We start from the raw sequence: 21,896 nt of genomic DNA, 5'->3' as shown, positions 1-21,896 counted from the left end.
GGGGAAGCAGAGGTTGCAGTGAGCCCAGATTATGCCATTGCACTCCAGCTTGGGCTGGGCAACAGAGCGAGACTCCGTCTCAAAAAAAAAAATAGTGCACGTGTGACTGTGAGTCTAGAGAGAAGATTCCACGATTTCTCGCTCTAACTGCAGCGCAGCGTTCAGAAGTAGTTCTCGCCCATGGGCTCCCTGTTTATGCCCCAAAATCATCTTTTTTTTCAGTGGAGTCTCTGTCGCCCAGGCTGGAGTGCAGTGGCACGATCTCGGCTCATTGCAACTTCCGCCTCCTGGGTTCAAGGCACTCTCCTGCCTCAGCCAACTGAGTCACTGGGATTACAGGTGCTCGCCACCACACCCAGCTAATTTTTGTATTTTTAGTAGAGACAAGGTTTTGCCGTGTTGGCCAGGTTGGTCTCAAGCTCCTGACCGCAGGTGATCCACCTGTCTCAGCCTCCCAAAGGGCTAGGATCATAGGCATGAGCCACCGTGCCCGGCCATTATGCACAAAAGTCTTTTAACCCCAACCACCTTGTGGGCTCCTCGGGCCCCTGGAGGCCCCAGTGTCTGTCTGCCTCTCTGGAAGCTGAGACTTAGTTCTTCCTCCTGTTCTGTCTCTGTGGACAGCCCCTCTCGGCAGGTTCTCTCTGATCTGGGAGATTCACGGCCTGAATGTACCACGGGGAACCTGGTGTGGAGGAGGCTGCTGCTCTCGCCTCCCTTCATGGGGCCTCTTTAAAAACAAGCTTTCCGGCCGGGCGCGGTGGCTCACGCCTGTAATCCCAGCACTTTGGGAGGCCGAGGCGGGCGGATCACAAGGTCAGGAGATCGAGACCATGGTGAAACCCCGTCTCTACTAAAAATAGAAAAAATTAGCCGGGCGTGGTGGCGGGCGCCTGTAGTCCCAGCTACTCGGGAGGCTGAGGCAGGAGAATGGCGTGAACCCGGGAGGCGGAGCTTGCAGTGAGCCGAGATTGCGCCACTGCACTCCAGCCTGGGCGACAGCGCGAGACTCCGTCTCAAAAAAAAAAAAAAAAAAAAAAACAAGCTTTCCAAGGGACGTGTGTCTCAGCAGACGCTGTCACTGATAGGGCCTTAGATACCAGCGAAAGCAAAGTCTTTGCCTGCTGGCGATGGGGGAGGAAGCCAGGGAGCCCAAGATTCAGACTCCAGGCCTGAGGCAGTGGCCATCAGGTAGCCTCAGCCCTTCCTCTGTTCCTAAGCCCCCAAGGAGAGCAGCCAGCTCAAAGTAAAAGGCGGCCAAGGTTATCTCTCTCTGCCCAGTTTTACCTGGAGGTCTGGTCTGTTGGGCTTAACTCTTTAAGCCACTTGCCCGTCCGTCTCTGCCCCTCACCACCTCAGAGGAGCCCTGCCTGTCTGGGGGGACGCCCAGTGTCCATGAAAGCCCTGGGACCACCTGTGCTGTGTGCATCCCAGTGTGCGCAGTGCCTGCCCAGGCGGACGCCCAGGGTCCGTGAAAGCCCCGGGACCTCCCGTGCTGCATGCATCCCAGTGTGCACAGTGCCTGCTTCATGATTCGCTGCAGAGACGGCGTTGGCGTGAATGGGATCAGGGTCTCACCCTACGCCCGTGGCTCTCACTCTCCTGCACCCTGGGCAGGGCTCCCTGTGGCAGCCTCCCTCCCGGTTATCCCGGCAGGCCCGGCCTGTGTGGTTCTTATGCGTGAGGGGATGGTGAGTCCCAGCAGGCAGGCTTGAGCCCTGAGTGTTGGAATTGTCTCAGCCTCTGACTTGTAACCTCCAGGCACAGGAGACGATGGACTTGCTGGCCAGAGCAGAGGGTGTCAGTGGCTGCCAGGACCTCTATCGCAAGCACATGGGTCCCCTCCTGGAGCGGGTGACTACGTCGCACCTCGACTGGACCGCACATTCGCCAGAGCTCCTGCAGTTCAGTGTCATCATCACGCAGTCAGGTGAGCCGTCCCAGCAGGTGGTGAGCCGTGCCCGGCCCCGCCCAGGCCACACACCTGCTCCCCCGAGTGCTCAGCAGGTACCAGCACCGACCAGCTGAGCTATGATTCACTGAGGCGTGTTTTTAAAAGTACCCAATAGTCACTCTTGCCTGTGGAGAACCAGCATTTTAAGGAGCATCGCGTTGAAGACTGTGGGACGCAGCTCTTCCACTTGGCCCGGGCACACGCTTTCATGTGAAACCTTCAAAGTGTGGTTTTCCGTGGCCTGTTTTGTAGCCTGGCTTCTTAAATACGTCTGGATTTTGTTGCAGAATGTAGTTGTCTGGCCACATGGGTGCTGTGTGTGTGACGTGGGGGCCTCGGCCCAGCCCCTCTGAGACCAGCATTTCTGTGGTTCTCTTTGAGTCTGCGAATCGGCCACTTTCCTGGGATGGACAGTGTGGCCCAGTGGGTTTCAGTGTGGGACAAGATCCGTGGCAGAACTCTAAGGAGGCGTCCGTTCAGCAGCCATAGGGCCTTGGGACACACAGCCCGTGCTGCTTCGTGGGCCATGAACTCGCTGCGGTAGCTTTTCCTCGTTTGCCTCCCCAGTTCTCCCGCTCCCCTGTGCAGCTCCGAGTGACCCCGCCTCCTGTTGGATGCGTGCAGCAGGGCGGTCATGCTCTGCATCTGAGGACACTAAGATCGTTCTTATGCAATCTCTTTGCCTGGTAGGGACTCACCATTTTTTTCTGAGACCTGGAAAAATACCCAAATTTGTTCTTTGTCAGCTGTATTCAAAATTGTTTCCAAATTAGGAAAGAAAATACTAGCTGGGCATGGTGGCTCACACCTGTAATCCCAGCACTTTGGGAGGCTGAGGTGGGAGGATCACTTGAGCTCAGGAGTTTGAGACCAGCCTGGCCAACATGGCAAGGCCTCATCTCTCCAAAAAGAGGAAAAAAAAAAACTGCACATGTACTTTTGAATCTAAAATTTAAAAATAATAAAATACAGTTAGCCAGGCGTGGTGATGCATGCCTATGGTCCCAGCTACTCAGGAAGCTGAAGTGGGAGGATCGCTTGAGCCCAGGAGTTCAAGGCTTCAGTGAGCTGTGACTGCACCACTGCACTCCAGCCTGGGCAACAGAGCAAGCCATGTCTCTAAAGCCAAAAAAAAACACAGCTAGCGATTGCTGACGTGCACTGGGGGCATTGAACACTTCATGCCAGATGCTGCTCTGCAAGCCTTATGGCCGTCAGCTCGTCTACCCTCACAGCCGGCCTGTGCGGTGGGAGCTGTGACCCCGTTTCACAGACAAGGAGGCAGAGCACAGAGAGCTCCCGAGGCAGCGACTCCAGGGCCTCCCTCAGCCTCTCTCCCACGGGCCTCCTGGGGATGGGGGCCCAGGGTATTCCATTTCAGATTTTTACTGACTGACTTCTAACGACCTCTTGCACCAAGTTACTGCAGCCTTCACCTCACAGTCCAGAAAATTGGGCACGCAAACCCCAAGAGACTCGGCTTGCAGTGAAGCCAGGACTCGCATTTACTGTGGCTCTGGTGGCTTCTCCACCATCTGCTCTTCCACTTTGCAGAAGCATTTCTTAAGGTGCTGGCGGAACTGATGGGCAGCTTAGAACACACATCTCTTTGGACCCACATCTGTCATTCGCTGAAAGGCGGGAAGACTGCAGCGTGCTCTTCAGTGTCAAGAGCTGGGTATAAAACTGCGTGGGGTTTTTTTGTGTTTGTTTGTTTGTTTGTTTGTTTGAGACAGGGTCTCACTGTCACCCAGGCTGGCTGGAGTGCAGTGGTGCGATCACAGCTCACTGTAGCCTCGAACTTCCGGGCTCAAGGGATTTTCCTGCCTTAGCCTCCTAAGTAGGAGGGATTGTAGGCGCACACCACCTGGCTACTTTTGTATTTTTTATAGAAATGGGCTCATATAAACTGCCAGACTAGTCTGAACTCTTGGGCTCAAGCCATCCTCCTGCCTCAGCCTCCTGACTAGCTGGGACCCCAGGCACCCAGCACCACTCCTGGCTAATTTTTGTATTTTTTGTATAGATGGGGTCTCTGTACATTGCCCCTCTTGACGTTGAGGCTGATCTCAAACTCCTAGGCTCAAACAGTCTTCCCACCTCAGCCTCCCAAAGTGCTGGGATTACAGGCATGAGCCACTATGCTGGGTTTAAAACTGTATTTCCCAATGATTATTTTCTCTGAGCCCCACCTGAGCGCACACACGTGAGGTGCTCTCGGGAATCGGGGGCACAACCTCAAATATAATAAATATTTCCAACATCGCGTCCTTGGGAATACAGATGATTTTTGTTTCCTCCTTTATTTTTTCTATGTTTTTCTAAGTTTTCTCTAATGAGCATGCACTCCTATAATAAACAGAAAAGGATTAAAACAATTTTTTTAATAGGAAAAATTTTTAAATTTCTCATTTACAAAAGTTCTATGGGAAGATACCTTTTAAATTTTAATTATTTTAAACATACAGAAAGGGATAACTTTCTAAACTTTGAGAGGACGGGGGAACTACAAAGACATTGATTTGACTACATGTGAACCCAAATAAAAGGAACACAGACTTAGGAAAGTATTTGCAGTAAGGATGACAGTGTGAGATCTTTGTTACATAAAGCTGACACAAAATGAGAATAAAGGCTGGGCACGGTGGCTCACGCCTGTAATCCCAGCACTTTGGGAGGCCAAGGCGGGCGGATCCCAAGGTCAGGAGATTGAGACCACGGTGAAACCCCGTCTCTACTACAAATACAGAAAAAAAAAAAAATTAGCTGGCCGTGGTGGCGGGCGCCTGTAGTCCCAGCTACTCAGGAGGCTGAGGCAGGAGAATGGCGTGAACCCGGGAGGCGGAACTTGCAGTGAGCTGAGATCGTGCCACTGCACTCCAGCCTGGGGGACAGAGCAAGACTCCGTCTCAAAAAAAAAAAAAAAAAAGAATAAAAGCATTAAGAGTTGGGCACGGTGGCCACGCCTGTAATCCCAGCACTCTGAGTCCACAACTGAGCGGCCTGCTCTGATGATGGAGGCTGAGGCAGGAGGCCCACGTGAGCCCAGGAGTTGAGGCTTCAGGGAGCTGCGACTGTACCACTGCACTCCAGCCCAGATAGCAGAGTGCGACCATGATTCCAAAAAACAAAAACCATTAACTCCCAAACAAACAGGCAAAATATCCAGATTTTATAAAAAAGAGTTAATACAACTAATGAGCAAATAGAGTGGGAACCATCCAGCTCTTCTAGTCATGAGGAAATACGAATTAAAGACTGGAGGGCCCCATTGTTTCATTTATCCAGTTAAGTGAAATAAACAGCTTCTGCCCAGGGTGGCTGAGCGGGGAGTGCCCAGGTGCTTTTGGAAAGCCGTCGGACGGTGCGCATCTGGAATTGCAAATGTTTGGAAAACAGCGGGACATTGTGCATCTGGAATTGCCAACGTCTTCACTCCTCTCACCCAGCAATCACATTCGTGAGAATCTATCCTTCCTAAAGAAATAATTCTAATTATGGAAAAAGCGACGTAGCCAAAAATAGGCATCGGGGCATAATTTAATAGCAGAGATTGGAAGTGACCCAACTACCTCATACAAAGTTAAATACATAATGATATTTCCATAGAAGAAATGCTCTGGCAACCATTAAACACAATTATCCTAAGCCTTTATAGCAAAATGGGAAGATAGGCGTGGTGTGATATGGAGGGAAAGTGAAGCCAGTGCAGAAGTGTCCCTGCTGTGAGCAGGAGCTCACCTGGGAAGGCAGACACGTGGTCTGGGCGGAAGTGTCCGCGCTGCTAGCAGGAGCGTTTGTGCTGGGAGGGCAGACACGTGGCCCGGGCGGAAGTGTCCATGCTGTGAGCAGGCGCGCTCGTGCCGGGAGGGCAGACACGTGGCCCGGGCGGAAGTGTCCGTGCTGTGAGCAGGCGCGCTGGTGCCGGGAGGGCAGACACGTGGCCCGGGCGGAAGTGTCCGTGCTGTGAGCAGGCGCGCTGGTGCCGGGAGGGCAGACACGTGGCCCGGGCGGAAGTGTCCGTGCTGTGAGCAGGCGCGCTGGTGCCGGGAGGGCAGACACGTGGCCCGGGCGGAAGTGTCCGTGCTGTGAGCAGGCGCGCTGGTGCCGGGAGGGCAGACACGTGGCCCGGGCGGAAGTGTCCGTGCTGTGAGCAGGCGCGCTGGTGCCGGGAGGGCAGACACGTGGCCCGGGCGGAAGTGTCCGTGCTGTGAGCAGGCGCGCTGGTGCCGGGAGGGCAGACACGTGGCCCGGGCGGAAGTGTCCGTGCTGTGAGCAGGCGCGCTGGTGCCGGGAGGGCAGACACGTGGCCCGGGCGGAAGTGTCCGTGCTGTGAGCAGGCGCGCTCGTGCCGGGAGGGCAGACACGTGGCCCGGGCGGAAGTGTCCGTGCTGTGAGCAGGCGCGCTCGTGCCGGGAGGGCAGACACGTGGCCCAGGCATCGGGTGTGAACACTCTTGACAGCAAGTGGTCCACCCCTCAGCACGCCTCTTACCTCCCATCCCAGGAGTTGGACGTGACCTGTGGACATTCGGCTGTTTTCTTTCTGTATTTAAGCCAGAAACTCTGTCCTCTTTCTAGTTTAAGATGTAAAGAGGGTGAAACAGTCAGAAACTGGGTCAGAAGCAGCGTGGTTCTCGTGGCAGGGCGGCACTTGGCCCGAGACTCCTGCCCTGGGAGGTTCAAGTCAGGCGTCCCAGCGGCTTCGAGGCAACCCCTCCTGCCCGGCTGCATGAGCAGGCTCTCCAAGACACCAGCTGGTCCCACCGCGAGGCCTGACTTTGAGCCAGAGCAGCGAGTACATCGCGTCTCCGTGTGGCAAGGGCAGGTGGGGGTCTCGGTCCACTACCGAGCAGCCTGCTCTGATGACCGCCAGCGCCAGGGAGAAGGCTCACATCGCGGGGTCCCCGGCGACGCCTCAGAGTGACGCACAGATGCTTGGATAAGCCAGCGGATGCTCCCTCTACACTGGCCCTGGGCCAGAGCGCCTCCCTCTGTGGCCTCAACCCAGTCCCCACCCTGAGCCTTCAGCTCCTGGGCCTGCAGGCTGAGCCTGGCAGGAGACGCTACGGGGATCCTCGGGGCTGTCCTTGCCCTGTGATTCCTGGAGACTTACAGGGAGGCGGGGTGGCCCTACTGCAGTGGGGACCCCTTGGGGTGTAGGATGCACAGTGCAGGCGCCCACGCCTCGCGCCCACTGGAGAGCAGCCAGGGTGCAGGAGGTTGGCCCTGAGCGTGGACCCGGTGACGGCTGCAGCGCTGAGGGGCAGATACTAAACAACTTCCTTCACTAGAACAATTTATTTTGGTTGTTATTTCAACTATTGCTTGACTTTAATTTTTCAAAAAATTTAGAAAAGTTTAAGAAAAACAGAAGGTTGTTTTGGTTTGTTTTTGAGACAGAGTTTTGCTCTTGTTTCCCAGGCTGGAGTGCAATACTGCGATCTCAGCTCACCGCAGCCTCCACTTCGCAGGTTCAAGCAGTTCTCCTGCCTCAGCCTCCTGAGCAGCTGGGATTACAGGCGCCCACCACCACGCCCAGCTAATTTTGTATTTTTAGTAGAAATGGGGTTTTCTCCATGTTGGTCAGGCTGGTCTCGAACTCCTGACCTCAGGTGGTCCACTGTCTCAGCTTCCCAAAGTGCTGGGATTACAGGCGTGAGCCACCACGCCCAGGTTTGGTTTTTTGTTTTGTTTTTGAGACAGAGTCTCACTTTGTCGCCCAGGCTGGAGTGCAGTGGTGCGATCTCGGCTCACTGCAACCTCCGCCTCCCAGGTTCAAGTGATTCTCGTGCCTCAGCCTCCCAAGTAGGTGGGACTACAGGTACACACCACCATGCTGGGGTAATTTTTGTATTTTTAATGGAGATGGGGTTTCACCCTCTTGACCAGGCTGGTCTCGAACTCTGGACCTCAGGTGATCCTCCCTCCTTGGCCTCCCAAAGGGCTGGGATTATAGGCGTGAGCCGCCATGCCTGGCCAAATAGAAGGTTTCCATATGGAAAAGCATGACTGCTGCTTTTCTGTGATAATCACCTCACTGATTCAGAAAGAGGAAGGGGGAGGTGGTGGCCAATAGTGTCCTCTCCCAGGTGGGAGCGCCCGTGCCTGGGCCTGTGCTGGACAGGGCCGCCTCCCGTCTCCCGAGGGCCATGCACAGGAGCCTGTGCTGTGTCTTGCAGGCCCTGCCCTAGGAGAAGCCCTGCCACACGTCATGCCCACGCTCAGGGCCTGTCTGCAGCCCTCCCGAGACCCGCAGATGCGCCTGAAGCTGTTCTCCATCCTGTCCACTGTGCTGCTCAGAGCCACGGACACCATCGACTCCCAGGGGTAGGTCTGGGCTCTGCCTCTGCACGGCTCCCAGCTGGGGCCTGGGCCCGGGGTCCCCATCTCCCTCCCCAACAGCTTGCTGAACAAGGGGGTTCCACCTCCCTCCTCCACTCTGAGTCTAAGGTGGGCCAGAGTGTCCTAACTCCCTCCCCAACAGCTCTCTGGGCAAGGGGTTCCCCACACCCAGTCTAAGGTGGGCGTGTGCAGTGACCCCTGAGCTTCACTGGCCCGGGAGCAGTCCGTCCATCCTCACTGGGTAAACACAGGCTCTGCTCTCGGCAGGGAATGCACAGAGAAACACTAAGTCAAAGTCATCTCCGTGTGGCCATTAAAATTCCAGTGAATGAAACAGTTTTAGGGAACATTAACTATTAATAGCTTATGTATTAGCTGTCCTCTGTTTTAAAAGCCTTCAGGCACTTTTCAAACCTAACAAAGAATTGATTGAATTACTACTGATGGGCAAAGTGGTAGAAATACCTCTCTATTATCTAAAAGAACGTTTAGGTGACAGTAAGACACCGAGGGCCTAGGGCCTCCAGTTGTACGGCTTTGAAGTAAGGGCCAGAAACACGGGTGCCCCCCAGAAGCGCTGGGAGGGGCAGTGGAGGAAGAGGCCCCGCCCGGGTGCTGCTGCTGAGGCAGCTCTTAGAGGCCTGCCGCTTACTTTGTTATGAGCAAAATGTGCCGTTGGTTGGGTCCCACCCCCACCTGTGCAGCTGGATCTGGCTGCATCAGCACCGGGACCCCCCCAGCAGCAGACGCGTCAAAGCAGAAAGCAGTTCACACACCGCGGCCTCACATGGAAAGAATCCGGCGTTCAGACTTTTCTCCTTCATGACCCTCATCTCTGCTCTCGGCCCTCAGCCCGCCCGTGGTACTGCAGGAAATTTTGTTTCCTGCTTGTCTTCAAAAACTTCAGGGTTTAGAAGGGACCATAGAAAGATATGAACAGAGAGCCGTGACAGCCGTCCAGCTTGCAGGCTGATATTTGTGCAGATACCATGCAGATAACACAGCAGGGTCCAGGCCCTTCCCTCTGGAACTCACACCCGCCTGTATTTTGGGAGGAACCGTGGGGCAGGTTCTGCCCAGGAGCAGTTAACTGCGGAGCACAGCTTCCACATCCGGGCTGAGTTCCCAAAGAAAGTGCACTAACAGCGTCTTGTGGAAGGCAGTTGGTGTCAGGAGAAGTAAAGTGTTCAGATGGCAGTGATTTTAGTGAACTCATTAGCTATTTTAATAGGCAGGAAAGATTTTTTTTAATCCGTTTGGTTTTTATTTATTTTTTTATTATTTTTTTTGAGACGGAGTCTTGCTCTGTTGCCCAGGCTGGACTGCAGTGGCGCAATCTCGGCTCACTGCAAGCTCTGCCTCCCGGGTTCATGCCATTCTCCTGCCTCAGCCTCCCCAGTACCTGGGACTACAGGCGTCCGCCATCACGCCCGGCTAATTTTTTATGTTTTTAGTAGAGAGGGGGTTTCACCGTGTTAGCCAGGGTGGTCTCGATCTCCTGACCTCGTGATCCGCCTGCCTCCGCACCTGTGGCCCTCCCGTCCTGCCTCTCTGAAGCCACAGCGACTGTCCTTGCTGGACGGAGGGTTATGTGGCTGGAGAGACAGCCTTTTTCTGGGGGAGGGATGCAGACGGGAAGGGGCTCACTGGGTGCTGCCAACACCACCACGGCTGCCCTTGCCCAGGCGCCACTCAAGCCTCCTTTTGGAGCTAGGAGCGGGAGAGGCTAAAAGTGCACCCTCGGCCCAGGGCCTCTGGCTCTCTTTCTCTGGCCGCAGGAGAGGCCAGCTGCACGGGCACCGCTGTCTCCCGGGTGGGGTTGGGTCTGCAGGAACCTCCCACTTTACAATGAGAAGCAGCTCCTGAGAGGAGGAGGGGCCTCGTGTTTTGGGGTCGAGTTCGTTTCCCTGTTTGGCTCCCCCTCAGCCCCCTTCATCCCCAGACTGAAGCGTTCCTTCCGAGTGCCTGTCCAGCCTCCTCATCTGCCGTCTCTGCTCCGGTTCCAGGCAGTTTCCCAGCTACCTCGAGGCAGTGACGAAGGACATCCTGGCCCCCAATCTGCAGTGGCACGCGGGGAGGATGGCCGCGGCCATCCGCACGGCTGCCGTGTCCTGCCTCTGGGCGCTCACCAGCAGCGAGGTCCTGTCGGCGAAGCAGGTGCGGGGCTCCCTGCGTGCTGGGCGGACAGTGGCCGGGGACTGCACGGGCTTCCCGGCGCCCGGCGGGACTCCCACAGCAGGAACGTGGGGAGGCAGCCGCGGCGCCTCCACCTGGGGCCTGGACCCCGGAGGCTCCCCCTACACTGGCCGCAGCAGGGCGGGAGCCAGCAGCGGGGCCGCGGTGCAGACAGCAGGAGCGCGGCCGTGGGCCCGGCCAGCCGTGTGCTGCGGGTTTCGCTGCCCTGGATGAGCCTGGGGTTTCTCGGGTTTGCGGCCCGACGCCGGCTCCGAGACCAGGAGTCGAATCCCAGGATCCAGGCTAGAGGACGGGCCGGGGCTTTGCACGTCTTTTCTGTGAGCACTTCCCGCTGGGACCAGGCGTCGGAAAACAGACGCTGATGCCCGCCCCGTCCTGGCCACCGCCCAGCGGGAAGGCGCGGCCCCGGTGCCCGCGTGACGTGAGCGCCACCTCCTGGCGCACACGGGGTGGTGCGGCTGGTGCTCCGGCTGAAAGCCCCACACCAGTGGGGTCCAGGCGAGCCATTGCCCTGGTGCAGGGTTAGTGCCTCACCCAGGCGTTGTAAACAGTGTACGTGTTTTTTAAAAATCAAGCAAGTTAAAAATCGCTCAGAATCTAAATTTTACAATCAAGATGCAAGCGTACTTCTTAGGTAAAGCTTTCAAGCCCCGTAAGTCCTTCCAGGCAGGAGTGCACGGATGGTGAGCCCCCCCCAGGACAGATATGAGTCACGTCATGTGTGTTTGCCGATTGCAGATACAGGACGTGCAGGAAACACTGATGCCTCAGGTCCTGACCACCCTGGAGGAGGATTCACAGATGACGCGACTGATTTCGTGCCGTATTATCAACACGTTCTTAAAAACCTCGGGCAGCATGACGGATCCAGAGAAACTCATCAAGATTTATCCTGGTAGGACATTTCTGTTGTTCACAGCCTATGTAGATACAGTTGGCCCTCCGTATCCCTGGGTTCCGTGTGCATCCATGGAGTCAGCCAACCTCGGATCAAAAGTATCTGGGGCAGGGTGCAGTGGCTCACACCTGTAATTCTAGCACTTTAGGCAGGAGGATTGCTTGAGCCTAGGAATTTGAAAGCAGCCTGGGCAACATAGTGAGACCCCATCTCAATAAAAAATTTAAAAATTAGCCAGGACTGGTGGCACACACCTGTAGTCCCAGCTACTCAGGAAGCTGAGGCAGGAGGATCGCTTGAGCCCAGCCTGGGCAACAGACCAAGACCCTGTCTTTAAAAGTAAATATATGTGTGTGCGTGTGTGTGTATGTGTGTATATATAGAGGGAGAGAGATATGGCTATATATATACATGTTTGTACATTTACACATACACAAATGTGTATGTATATTTGCATATATAAATATTTATGTATTGGGGGGCAGAATTCCACAATTCCAAAAAGCAAAACTTGAGTGTGTTGAGCACCGAGTACAACGTTGAACCCGCGTGGAGGAAGCGTTACGTGGACGCTGCATTCGGCATTAAAATAACGTTGAACCCACGTGGAGGAGTGTGGGGACGTTGTATTTGGCATTAAATGTAATCTAGAGATGATTGAAGGTGTGCAGGAAGATGTATGTGGGTTGTGTGCAAATACTATGCCCTTTTTTTTTTTTTTTTTATCAGAGACTTGAGCATTTGAGGATTTTATCAGAGACTTGAACATTTGAGGATTTTGGTATCCTGGAGGGAGTGGATTCCTGGAACCAAACCCCACAGATACCAAGGGACTACTGTATTTAAGTTTGACGGTGGTTTGTTCTATAGAAAAAATTAGAAAACGTGGCCGGGTGTGGTGGCTCACGCCTGTAATCCCAGCACTTTGGGAGACTGAGGCAGGCAGATCACGAGGTCAGGAGTTCGAAACTATCCTGGCTAAAATGGTGAAATCCCATCTCTACTAAAAATAAAATATTAGCTGGAGGTGGTGGACGGCGCCTGTAGTCCCAGCTGCTTGGGAGGCTGAGGCAGGAGAATCACTTGAATTCAGGAGGCAGAGGTTGCAGTGAGCTGAGATCGCATCATTGCACTCCAGCCTGGGTGACAGAGCCAGACTCCATCTCAAAAAAAAAAAAAAAAAAGTAGAAAATGCTTCTCTTTGACTTCTGTTCAAGTTGGTACTATGAGAACAAACAGCAATGACATGAAATACCACAAATTAAATGGCATAGCAAGAAGCAAGGCAGAGGTCTCCAAGCCAGCACTGGGTGGGGGTGGCAAGGCTCAGCTTCCACGTGGCCGGGAGTGGAGTCCTTAAGGGTTGCAGGGTCCCCCTAAGCAGTGCCCCCAGGGTGGGGTGGCTAGAGCTGCCTGTGGGGAGACGGGGCCGGGCCACCATGCAGCCCGGTGGGGCCAGGGGCACAGCCTCAGCGTCACCACCTCTTGGAGCTCAAACCCCAGACCAGCCCCAGGCGAGAGTGAGCGCTGGGAGGGGAATGGGGTGATCGACTCGAAGCTCCCGAAAAGCAGCAGCACTGAACAGAGTCATGAATTCGGAGAGCCCCTCACTCAGGGCAGCCTGCACACAAACCCCTCAGGACAGGGTCCCCACTACCCAGGCCATGGGCCAGTCAGTACCTGTCCGGGTCCTGTTAGGAGCCAGGCTGCACAGCAGGAGGTGAGAAGTGGGCGAGTGAAGCTTCATCTGTGTTTACAGCTGCTCCCCATTGCGCACGTTACCACCTGAGCTCTGCCTCCAGTCAGATCAGCGGCGGCATTAGATTCTCATAGGAGCCCAAATCCTATTGTGAACTGTGCATGTGAGGGACCGAGGTTGACGATCCTTATGAAACTCTAATGCCTGATGATCTGTCACTGTTTCCCATCATCCCCAGATGGGACCGTCTACTTGCAAGAAAACAAGCTCAGGCTCCCACTGACTGCATGATAATGAGTTGTAGAATTATCTCATTATGTTACAATGTAGTCATCATAGAAATAACGTGTACAATAAACGTAACATACATGAATCATCCCGAAACCATCCCATCCCCGGTCCATGGAAAATTGTCTTCCACAAAACCAGGCCCTGGTGCCAAAAAAGTTGGGGACCGCTGCCTCAGAACACCGGAGACCCGGCGCTAAGGGCGGCCTCGCACCCAGCCCGGGAAGGAAGCGCTAATGATAGAACCACCTCAAAGTTACCTTTTGTGAAGTGTGTTTAAGATCCTCAGAAAGCTGAAAGAGTAACATCCACTAAAAACAAGTTGAGAAACAAGACAAGCAGGAATAAAGAACAGACGGAAACGGGAACGATCACTGGGAAGTCCAGAGCGACAGGGATGGCGTGCTGGCGCTACTTTCAGGAAAGGAGTTACCCAGCGAGGGAGGAAGGGGGATGGGGTGGGCGGGAAGCAGCCACTCTGGCTTTCCTGATTATCTCTAGTTTGTGTGATTATCTATACTTTGTGTATTTATGCCAGAAATGTTTAGCAGTTTTTAAAAGATGGTTCTTACTAATTCCTGGAAATGAACGGAGACATCAGAACTTCACACTCTGTGCTTTGGGTCAACTCTAGACTGAATGTGGCTGAAAACAGAGTTAGTGAAGTGAAAGCCAGGAATGTGGAGTTCCCTGGATTCACAGTACATACGGCGCTGGGCAGAAAAACTGCCTCCTGCTGAACTCTTGAGGTCCGGGTGCCTTTCTCACTCATTCTTTCACCTTTGCTTTTCTGTGTTTATTCTTGTAGTAATAAACATCCTGTTCCCCCTGACTCTGGAACAAGTTCAACCCGTGCGATTTGTTGGGAGTTCACTCACTTTTTAAAACAGGAGCTAGCGGAAAGGCTGCACGCATTTGGGTGTCTGAGCGCGTTTGGGCGTCTGGGCCGCAGCCTCCTGGGTGGTTATTCTCACTACAAAAGGTTCCTTGAGAGGCTCCTTGCCCATTAGTGCCAGCTCTGGGCTTCCCAGGGTGGAGTGTTGGACAAATCATGGCCTCCTTGGCGGGGAAGGGAAGGATGTCCTGAGTTGGGAGCATAGGCAACCAGGCCTCCCAGAACAGGCAGACACAAACGCGAACAGCAGACAGGCCAGTGTGAGCCGATTCTGCCTGGCTTAGTCGTGCATGAAAGGAACCCTAAACTGGTACAAAAGTGGACCTGTAGGCCATGCAGGGAGTGATCATAATAAAAACACAATAGCCAATGCCACTCTGCAATTCCACAGTCGGCCGCGCCAGCAGGAGGCCTTGGAGGATCCTCTCTGTGCCCATAGACGTTTGCTAGTGGGCCAACCTTGGGTGACTTGATCATCTGACTCCGTCCTTCCTCCTGAGACACGTGCAGTGAGGGCACCTGCCCTGCAGCGAGATCACCCGCCGTGCAGCAAGATCACCCACCGTGCAGCAAGATCACCCGCTGTGCAATGAGATCACCCTCTGTGCAGCGAGATCACCCTCTGTGCAGCGAGATCACCCACTGTGCAGCGAGATCACCCACTGTGCAGCGAGATCACCCACTGTGCAGCGAGGGCAGCCGCCGTGCAGTGAGCATACCCGCTGTGCAGGGCTGCTTCAGGGTTTGGCACCGTGATGCCTGGATGCTGTCCGCGGCTTCCTCCTTGGTGCCTGTGTTTGGTGGCTGGAAGGCCCAGCACCCTCAGGGAAGCACCCGGGCATCTCCCAGGAGTTAACCCGCTGGGTCCTACTTGTCTCAAAGCCTGGCTTGGTGCGACGGCCTGAACTTTGGATGTTTTTCATGCCTTTCGTTACGCAGGAACCGCTTGCTGAGGGTGGATCATGCCCTCCACATTGCAAAAGCAGCAGAGACCCAGCCCACCCTCGTGTTTGCAGAGGGAAGATGGGCCGCGTGCCAGGCGCAGGCAGCCGCCCCTCCAGCGTCGGGAAGACGGGCCTCCGGATGGCTTTGCAACTCAGTCGTCTGCAAATCTCCAAATGATGCACAGAAGGGGTTGCCAGAGATTTTTTTAAGATGATGTGAAAAAAGCATAAATTTGATAAAAATTATATCCATTAATCTTATAAGTTTCTACCCATCAGGAAGGATCATCCTTCTCTTTTCAGCAGCAGAAAACTGACTACAGTAGGGGGTTGTCTGTCAGTGAGTCCTCAGCTCTGGTGGGAGGGCAGGGTCGGAGCTGGGGAGGGCGGCCAGCTCAGGGATCTGAGCATCTGGGAGCAGGAGGTGGAGGCCAGGTGAGCACACAGCTGCAGGGAGATGGAGGCCAGGTGAGCACACAGCTGCAGGGAGATGGAGGCCAGGTGAGCACACAGCTGTAGCTACAGCAGGGCTTGGGTCTGCTGCGCCCACAAGGCAGGTTATTGCAGGGGCCACAGCAGGGCCTGGGCCACCTCCACTCTGTTGGCTGGGGTTCAGGGGTCCCAGGGCACCAGGAGCACCTTGCATGTGGCTCGAGATGCACGGAGTCTCCAGCGAGGTGTGGGTTTCCTAGGACCCCAGGGCAGGTGACCCACGGGAGTGCGAACTGAACGCCTTTGTGGACGTTTAGACGTGAAGTATCTGCTCTAGACTCACACACCTCACTCTCTCCTTCCAGAACTCTTAAAACGCCTAGACGATGTTTCTAACGACGTGAGGATGGCAGCCGCCTCCACCTTGGTCACCTGGCTGCAGTGTGTCAAGGGTGCTGACGGAAAGTCCTACTATCAGAGCAGTGTCCAGTACCTGTACCGAGAGCTGCTGGTTCACCTTGACGATCCAGAGAGGGCCATCCAGGATGCGATTTTAGGTGAGACTCCGACGGCTTGGCCTTCGTTCTGATGCCTGCTTTCAGCACCTGCCACCGGCCTCTGTAGCTGAGCCGTGTGACCGGCCACAGGGCCCTGGGGCACAGGAGGGGCCTCAGCTCCAGCCTGGCACACTCTTGAGTTCTTGGAAACCCCTGAGAGCAGCTGTCTTTGTGGTGATAGCTGCTGACATTTCCTCTAACAGAAATCAAAATTGAAAGCATTCTAGAATATTTGTTAATTGTTTAAAATAAAGTAAGCCCAGTATATATTGACACAGATGACTTGTGTTTTTGAAAAGTATTTTCCGAAACAAAATCATCTGCAAGAACAATTTTTGCAAATGTCTTAAACGTGTAGCTTGATGGAAGACAGTGGACTTTCACATCTTCCAGTCAGTCAGTCATGATGTGTATGACTCTGGTTGAAATACATGGAAAATAAGCTGACGTCGCCTGTGGCTTCAGGTGTAGTTGGACAAGAGAAGAGTATTTTAGTAGCCTTTTCAGATAGGCGTGGGCCTTATTTGATACCACGCCAACAGCGACATGGACCGCCCCTTGAAGGTCACTCACAGCGTGGGCCCTGAGGCCACAACCACAGAGCCTTGCACACTCAGTGTGTTAAAATCCGCTGGTCCATCTCGCACTTGAAATGTAATGATTTACTTTTTTTTCTTTTCTTTTTTTTTTTTTTTTGTTTTTTGTTTTTTGTTTTGTGGTGGTGAATATAATGACTGCTTTAACATAAAATTTGTATTTTTAATTTTTGTGGGTACACAGTAGGTGTCTATAAGGCATGTGTGGTACTGTGATACAGGCATGCAGTGTGTGTAATCACATTGGGGAAATGGGGTCCCCATCACTTCAAACACCCTTTGTGTTACAAATAATTCAGTGATACTTTTCGTTATGTTCAAATGTGTGATAAATTATTGTTGACCATAGTCACGCTGTTGTGCTATCAAATACTAGCTCTTACTCATTCTGCTTTTGTACCCATTAACCATTCCCACCTCTCCCCCTGGCCCCATTCCCCTTCCCAGCCTCTGGGAACCATCCTTCTGCTCTATCTCCATGAGTTCAATTACTTTTATTTTTAGCTCCCACAAATGAGAATGTGCGAATTTGTCCTTCTATGCCTGACTTATTTCAGCTAACATAGCAACCTCCACTTTCCTCCGTGTTCTTCCAGTGACTAGATCTCATTTCTTTTATGACTGAATAATATTCCACTGTGTGCGCCACATCGTCCTTCTCCATTCTTCTGTCCGCGGACAGCCCTTTTGCTTCCACACCTTGGCTGTGGGGAAGTGGGGCAGTCACATGCGCGTGCAGGTCTCCCTCCGCAGGCTGCTTTCCTCTCTTTTGGGTATATGCCCAGGAGTGGGATTGCTGGGCCGTATGGGGCTCTATTTTTAGTCTTCTGAGGGCCCTCCAGACTGTTCTCCATAGCAGTACTAATTTACATTCCCACCGGCAGCGCGAGAGGGTTCCCTTTTCTCCACATCCTCGCCAGCACTTGTTTCTGCCTGTCTTTTGGATAGAAGCCATTTCAACTGGGGTGAGAGGATGTCTCCCTGTAGTTTTTCTCCGCATTTCTCTGAGGAGCAGTGGTGTCCGGCACCTTTTCAGATGCCTGTTTGTCATTTCCATGCTAACCTGTGAGAAATGTCTATTCAGGTCTTTCACCCATTTTTAATTGGATTATTAGATTTTCTCCTGTTGAGCCTGAGCTCCTCAGATATTCCAGTGATTCATCCTTGTCAGGCGGCAGTTCGCAGATGCGGTCTCCCATCCCGTACCCGCGGGCTGCCCCTTCCCGCGCTCATTGTTGCCTTTGCTGTGAGGAAGCTTTGGGCCTGAGTGTGCTGGCTTTGCCTTTTGACCTCATTTGGGAAATACTACGTGGACCTTGCGGCTGCGTCCCATTTCCTGGCGTGGCTACGTCCTGTTACGCAATGTCGGATTTTCCTGGCGTCGCCACGTCCCGTTACGCGATGTCGGATCTTCCGGGCGTGCCTACGTCCTGTTACGCGATGTCGATCTTCCTGGCGTGGCCACGTCCCATTACGCGTTGCCGGATCTTCCTGGTATGGCCACTTCCCACTTCCTGGCGTGGCTACGTCCCCTTACGCAATGTCGGCTCTTCCTGGCGTGGCCACGTCCCATTAGGCGATGCCGGATCTTCCTGGTGTGGCCACTTCCCACTTCCTGGCGTGGCTACGTCCCCTTACGCAATGTCGGCTCTTCCTGGCATGGCCACGTCTCGTTACGCGATGCCGGATCTTCCTGGTGTGGCCACTTTCCGTTTCCTGGTGTGGCTACGTCCCGTCAGGCATGGTCAGAAACTCGGACCATCATGGCGTGGCTACGTCCAGTCCTGCGGCCTCAGAAACTCGGATCTTCCTGACGTGACTGCATCTTGTTATGTGACGTCAGAAACTCTCCTGAGTCGGCACCAGTCTCAGAAGAGTCCAGCCTTATGGCGGCAGGGACAAGCTTGGGTAATTCTGATTTTTTGTGTGAAAGCTTGACTTGTATCCTGGGCCACAAACCCTGTCGGTTGTCGTGGGAGTGAGGGACTCGGGCCGTGCTCTGACCGATCCGTGTCCGCACAGCTAGCGTGGGTGCACTGCCCGTCCGTCCGCCGTTCTTCCTGGGAAAAGCAGCTCGGCCGCACGCCCCGGTCCTCAGTGTGAAGTGGGCACCTGGTGCCCACTCGCGGGTGGAAGCCGTGTGCGTGAGGGTGAGTGTGGCGGGGGGTGCAGGCCTCAGCTGCTCCCGCACCTGCGCAGGTGTGAGCACGGTGACAGGCAGGCCGGGCGTGCCCTGCGTGTGACCACGAACCTGGCTTTGACTCACCCCCTGAAGGGTCCTGGGGACCCCGACGGCCTTGGAGCACATGTTGGGAGCCCTGCCTTGAGTCATGGAATCAGGTTGTCAGCCAGTGAGGGAGCCCCAGAGCCTGTGGACCCGTGGCGTGTCCGTGCTGCGGGTCATGGAAAGAAACTGCAAATTGGAGTCCGATTGGAAACTGTTTAAAGGGAGGAGAGCAGCCCATGTGCAGGCCTCGCTGGGAGAGCCCGTCCTGCCAGATCCACCCCGCACTCCCAGATCCCCACACTCCCTGGCAAATCCCAGCACTGCCTGCTCCCTCCGGCGCTCCTGCCTTGCACTGTGCACCATCAGCCCGAGTTCTGAGCCTCCCCCACCCGCAGCCTCAGCCTCACTCGCCTTCAGGACCTTGCTCTAGACCAAGAAGACCAGGGTACCTGTGCACCAGCTCAGCCTGCAGCCCGGCCCTCTCACCTCCTCAGGACTGCGCAGGGCATCTCCCTTCCCCACTGCGTGGTCCAGGCCATTCTTTCTCCTGTCTTTAAAAAAACGAACCACAGATGCCCTGGACGCCACCCCCCACCTCCCCCACCGTGCATCCGCCTGGCACCAGGCTCTCTGGAAGCAGCCCACGCTACCCCTCCTCGCGGCCCGGGGCCGTGGCAGGCATCCACAGCCATCCACCTGCCTGCACCTCTGAGCAGCGCCAGGCACAGCTGGCGGCCACGCGCCCTCCGCTGCTGCGGGATGCTCCTGCTCAGCCTCCTGGTCGTTCCTTCGCCCCTGTGGGCCTCCTCGCTGCTCTTCTACTGTGTCTGCACTGCTGCCTCAGAGCTCTTCTCCTGGCCTCCAGACCACGCTCCACGCCGTCCTCCACACCACCCTGCCCTCAGCTCCACACATGAGTGCAGCTGTCTAGAGCTGAACCCTGGGCTGCTACCCCCCTCCCCGACTCTGCCTGCCAGTTCCCCCCACCCTCAGTGGCTCAGTGGCCATCTGTCCTCAAAACTGAAGGCAGAGACCTTGGGGTCCTCCTGGACCCTCTCCTAGACTCCCAGCAGAATCTGATAGGCTCCCCACCCACTGCAGCAACCTCCGCATCCCCTTCCTGCCTCAGCTAGACATGCCCGACCCCTGCTGGCCTCACCCCTGCAGCTCCCACTGCCCCCGTCACACACACCACCACGAGCCCCTGACACATCTGCCTTCCTGGTTTTCATCGTCGGCCACTGCTTCGTGATGAACCCTCCATAAGCGTGGGCTCACTTCCGGCTGTGTCCGTGGTGCCTGGCCCGTGGGAGGTTTGCAGCCACTGCAGTAGGTGAATTGGCATCAGCAAATTGGATAAGAAAGTCGCCTATTTTTCCGAGCCTGTTTATTTGCTCCTGCGAGACCTGTTTCTGAGGCCAAAAATGCTACCTGAAGACTGCAGGACATCATTTCATGGTCTACCAACAACTGTCAGGAGGCGATTTGAAGTTCTTTGTATCCACGTTGTGACTGCCGTGCCCCCACCCAGCAGCATCAGGCTCCTCATATTCACGTAGTGACCACCGTGCAGCGTCAGGTCACTTGTCTCCACGTCGTGACTCAGGTCATTCGTATCCATATGTGAGTGACTGCTGTCCACTCACCCAGAGTGTCAGGCCGCTCGTATCCACGTTATGACTGCTGTGCACGTGGCCAGCAGCGTCAGGTCGCTCGTATCTGCGTTATGACTGCTGGGTACCCGTCCAGCAGGATCAGGTCATTCGTATCCACATTGTGACTACTGTGTACCCACCCCACAATGTCAGGTCATTTGAAAATGCTTTTACAGATGCCTGAACTTTAATACAAGCTGATTTGCACGAGAAGTAAGATTGGTTTCATGTTTATTTCTGGCATGTTCACAGTGTTTTGCTGTTTTACAGAGGTCCTCAAAGAGGGCAGTGGGCTGTTCCCAGATCTCCTGGTGAGGGAGACGGAGGCCGTCATCCACAAGCACCGCTCGGCCACCTACTGCGAGCAGCTTCTGCAGCATGTGCAGGCCGTGCCGGCCACGCAGTGACCATGCCAGCACGAGCCACAGCACACCCACATCCCCACCTGAGCCGGAGTTTGTGGCCTTTAAATCGCATAAACAAGGTACCTCTGTGCCAGCAGTGAGACTGTGACAGCAAGAACGTACTCCTCAGGACACCTGCCTGCTCTTCCCCTGGAATAACAGCTTCTGAGTGGACTCTGCATTTTATGTGATTTGTTCCGTTCAGTGAGCGGTCTCCCAAACGTCTACAGCTGACGTGAAATTAAAAGTAAATCACAGCTGCTCATCATCTTAGTTTTTATGCCTCACATGCGCAGCTGGGTGCGTGGATCATCAGTTCATTCTGCTTAGATGCCCACCAAGAAAGTTTTTACCTATTTAACAAAAAAGAAAAAAGCCAAAGTGATTATAAAGAAATGAAATCTCTTTTTGGGTTCTGTCTCCCAAAATTTAATATCTCTGTGAACAGACTAAAAGGAATTTGGAATCTTAACAACCTAACAAATTTCTCCTGTTTTAAATATACTGGGACTTTAAAGGTTATATATCCAGTCGCCGTATATTTTAAGTCAGTAATGCTAAAAGTATTGAAAACAGAATATTTCATCAGATCTAATTTTGGTTGCCCCTATAGGTAGCAAGAAAGTAAAATCGTATTTCTCTCTCGCACATTCTACACCCAAGTGCCTAAAAGATCTCATTGTAAGTGGGTATTGTTACTGTAAGCCATTGTGTTTACACAAGGGGGAAATGCTGTGTATATTTTTCAACAAATATTAACATTTATACTTTCATGTTTGAAGATTTAATTAAAAATATGTGTTATAA

General features: G+C 54.1%; 1 protein-coding gene across 2 annotated transcripts in view; it reads left to right on the top strand.

The window, feature by feature from the left end:
- The window catches only part of DNAAF5 (dynein axonemal assembly factor 5), a 55,157-nt gene extending 33,261 nt beyond the window's left edge, over nt 1-21,896 (top strand). Inside the window, exons 8-13 of one of the 2 annotated variants that reach the window (XM_008018921.3) lie at nt 1,762-1,930; nt 8,136-8,283; nt 10,305-10,455; nt 11,233-11,389; nt 16,016-16,207; nt 20,956-21,896. In XM_008018921.3, coding sequence (XP_008017112.3) covers nt 1,762-1,930; nt 8,136-8,283; nt 10,305-10,455; nt 11,233-11,389; nt 16,016-16,207; nt 20,956-21,092 — 954 coding nt within the window. In that variant the 3' untranslated portion in view covers nt 21,093-21,896. The other variant, XM_073012891.1, reaches the window with a different exon arrangement.

Source organism: Chlorocebus sabaeus, chromosome 28 (genome assembly GCF_047675955.1).
Source record: "Chlorocebus sabaeus isolate Y175 chromosome 28, mChlSab1.0.hap1, whole genome shotgun sequence".
Taxonomy (NCBI): domain Eukaryota; kingdom Metazoa; phylum Chordata; class Mammalia; order Primates; family Cercopithecidae; genus Chlorocebus; species Chlorocebus sabaeus.
Note: the sequence above shows the minus strand (reverse complement) of the source record. Positions and strands in the feature narration are given on the sequence as shown.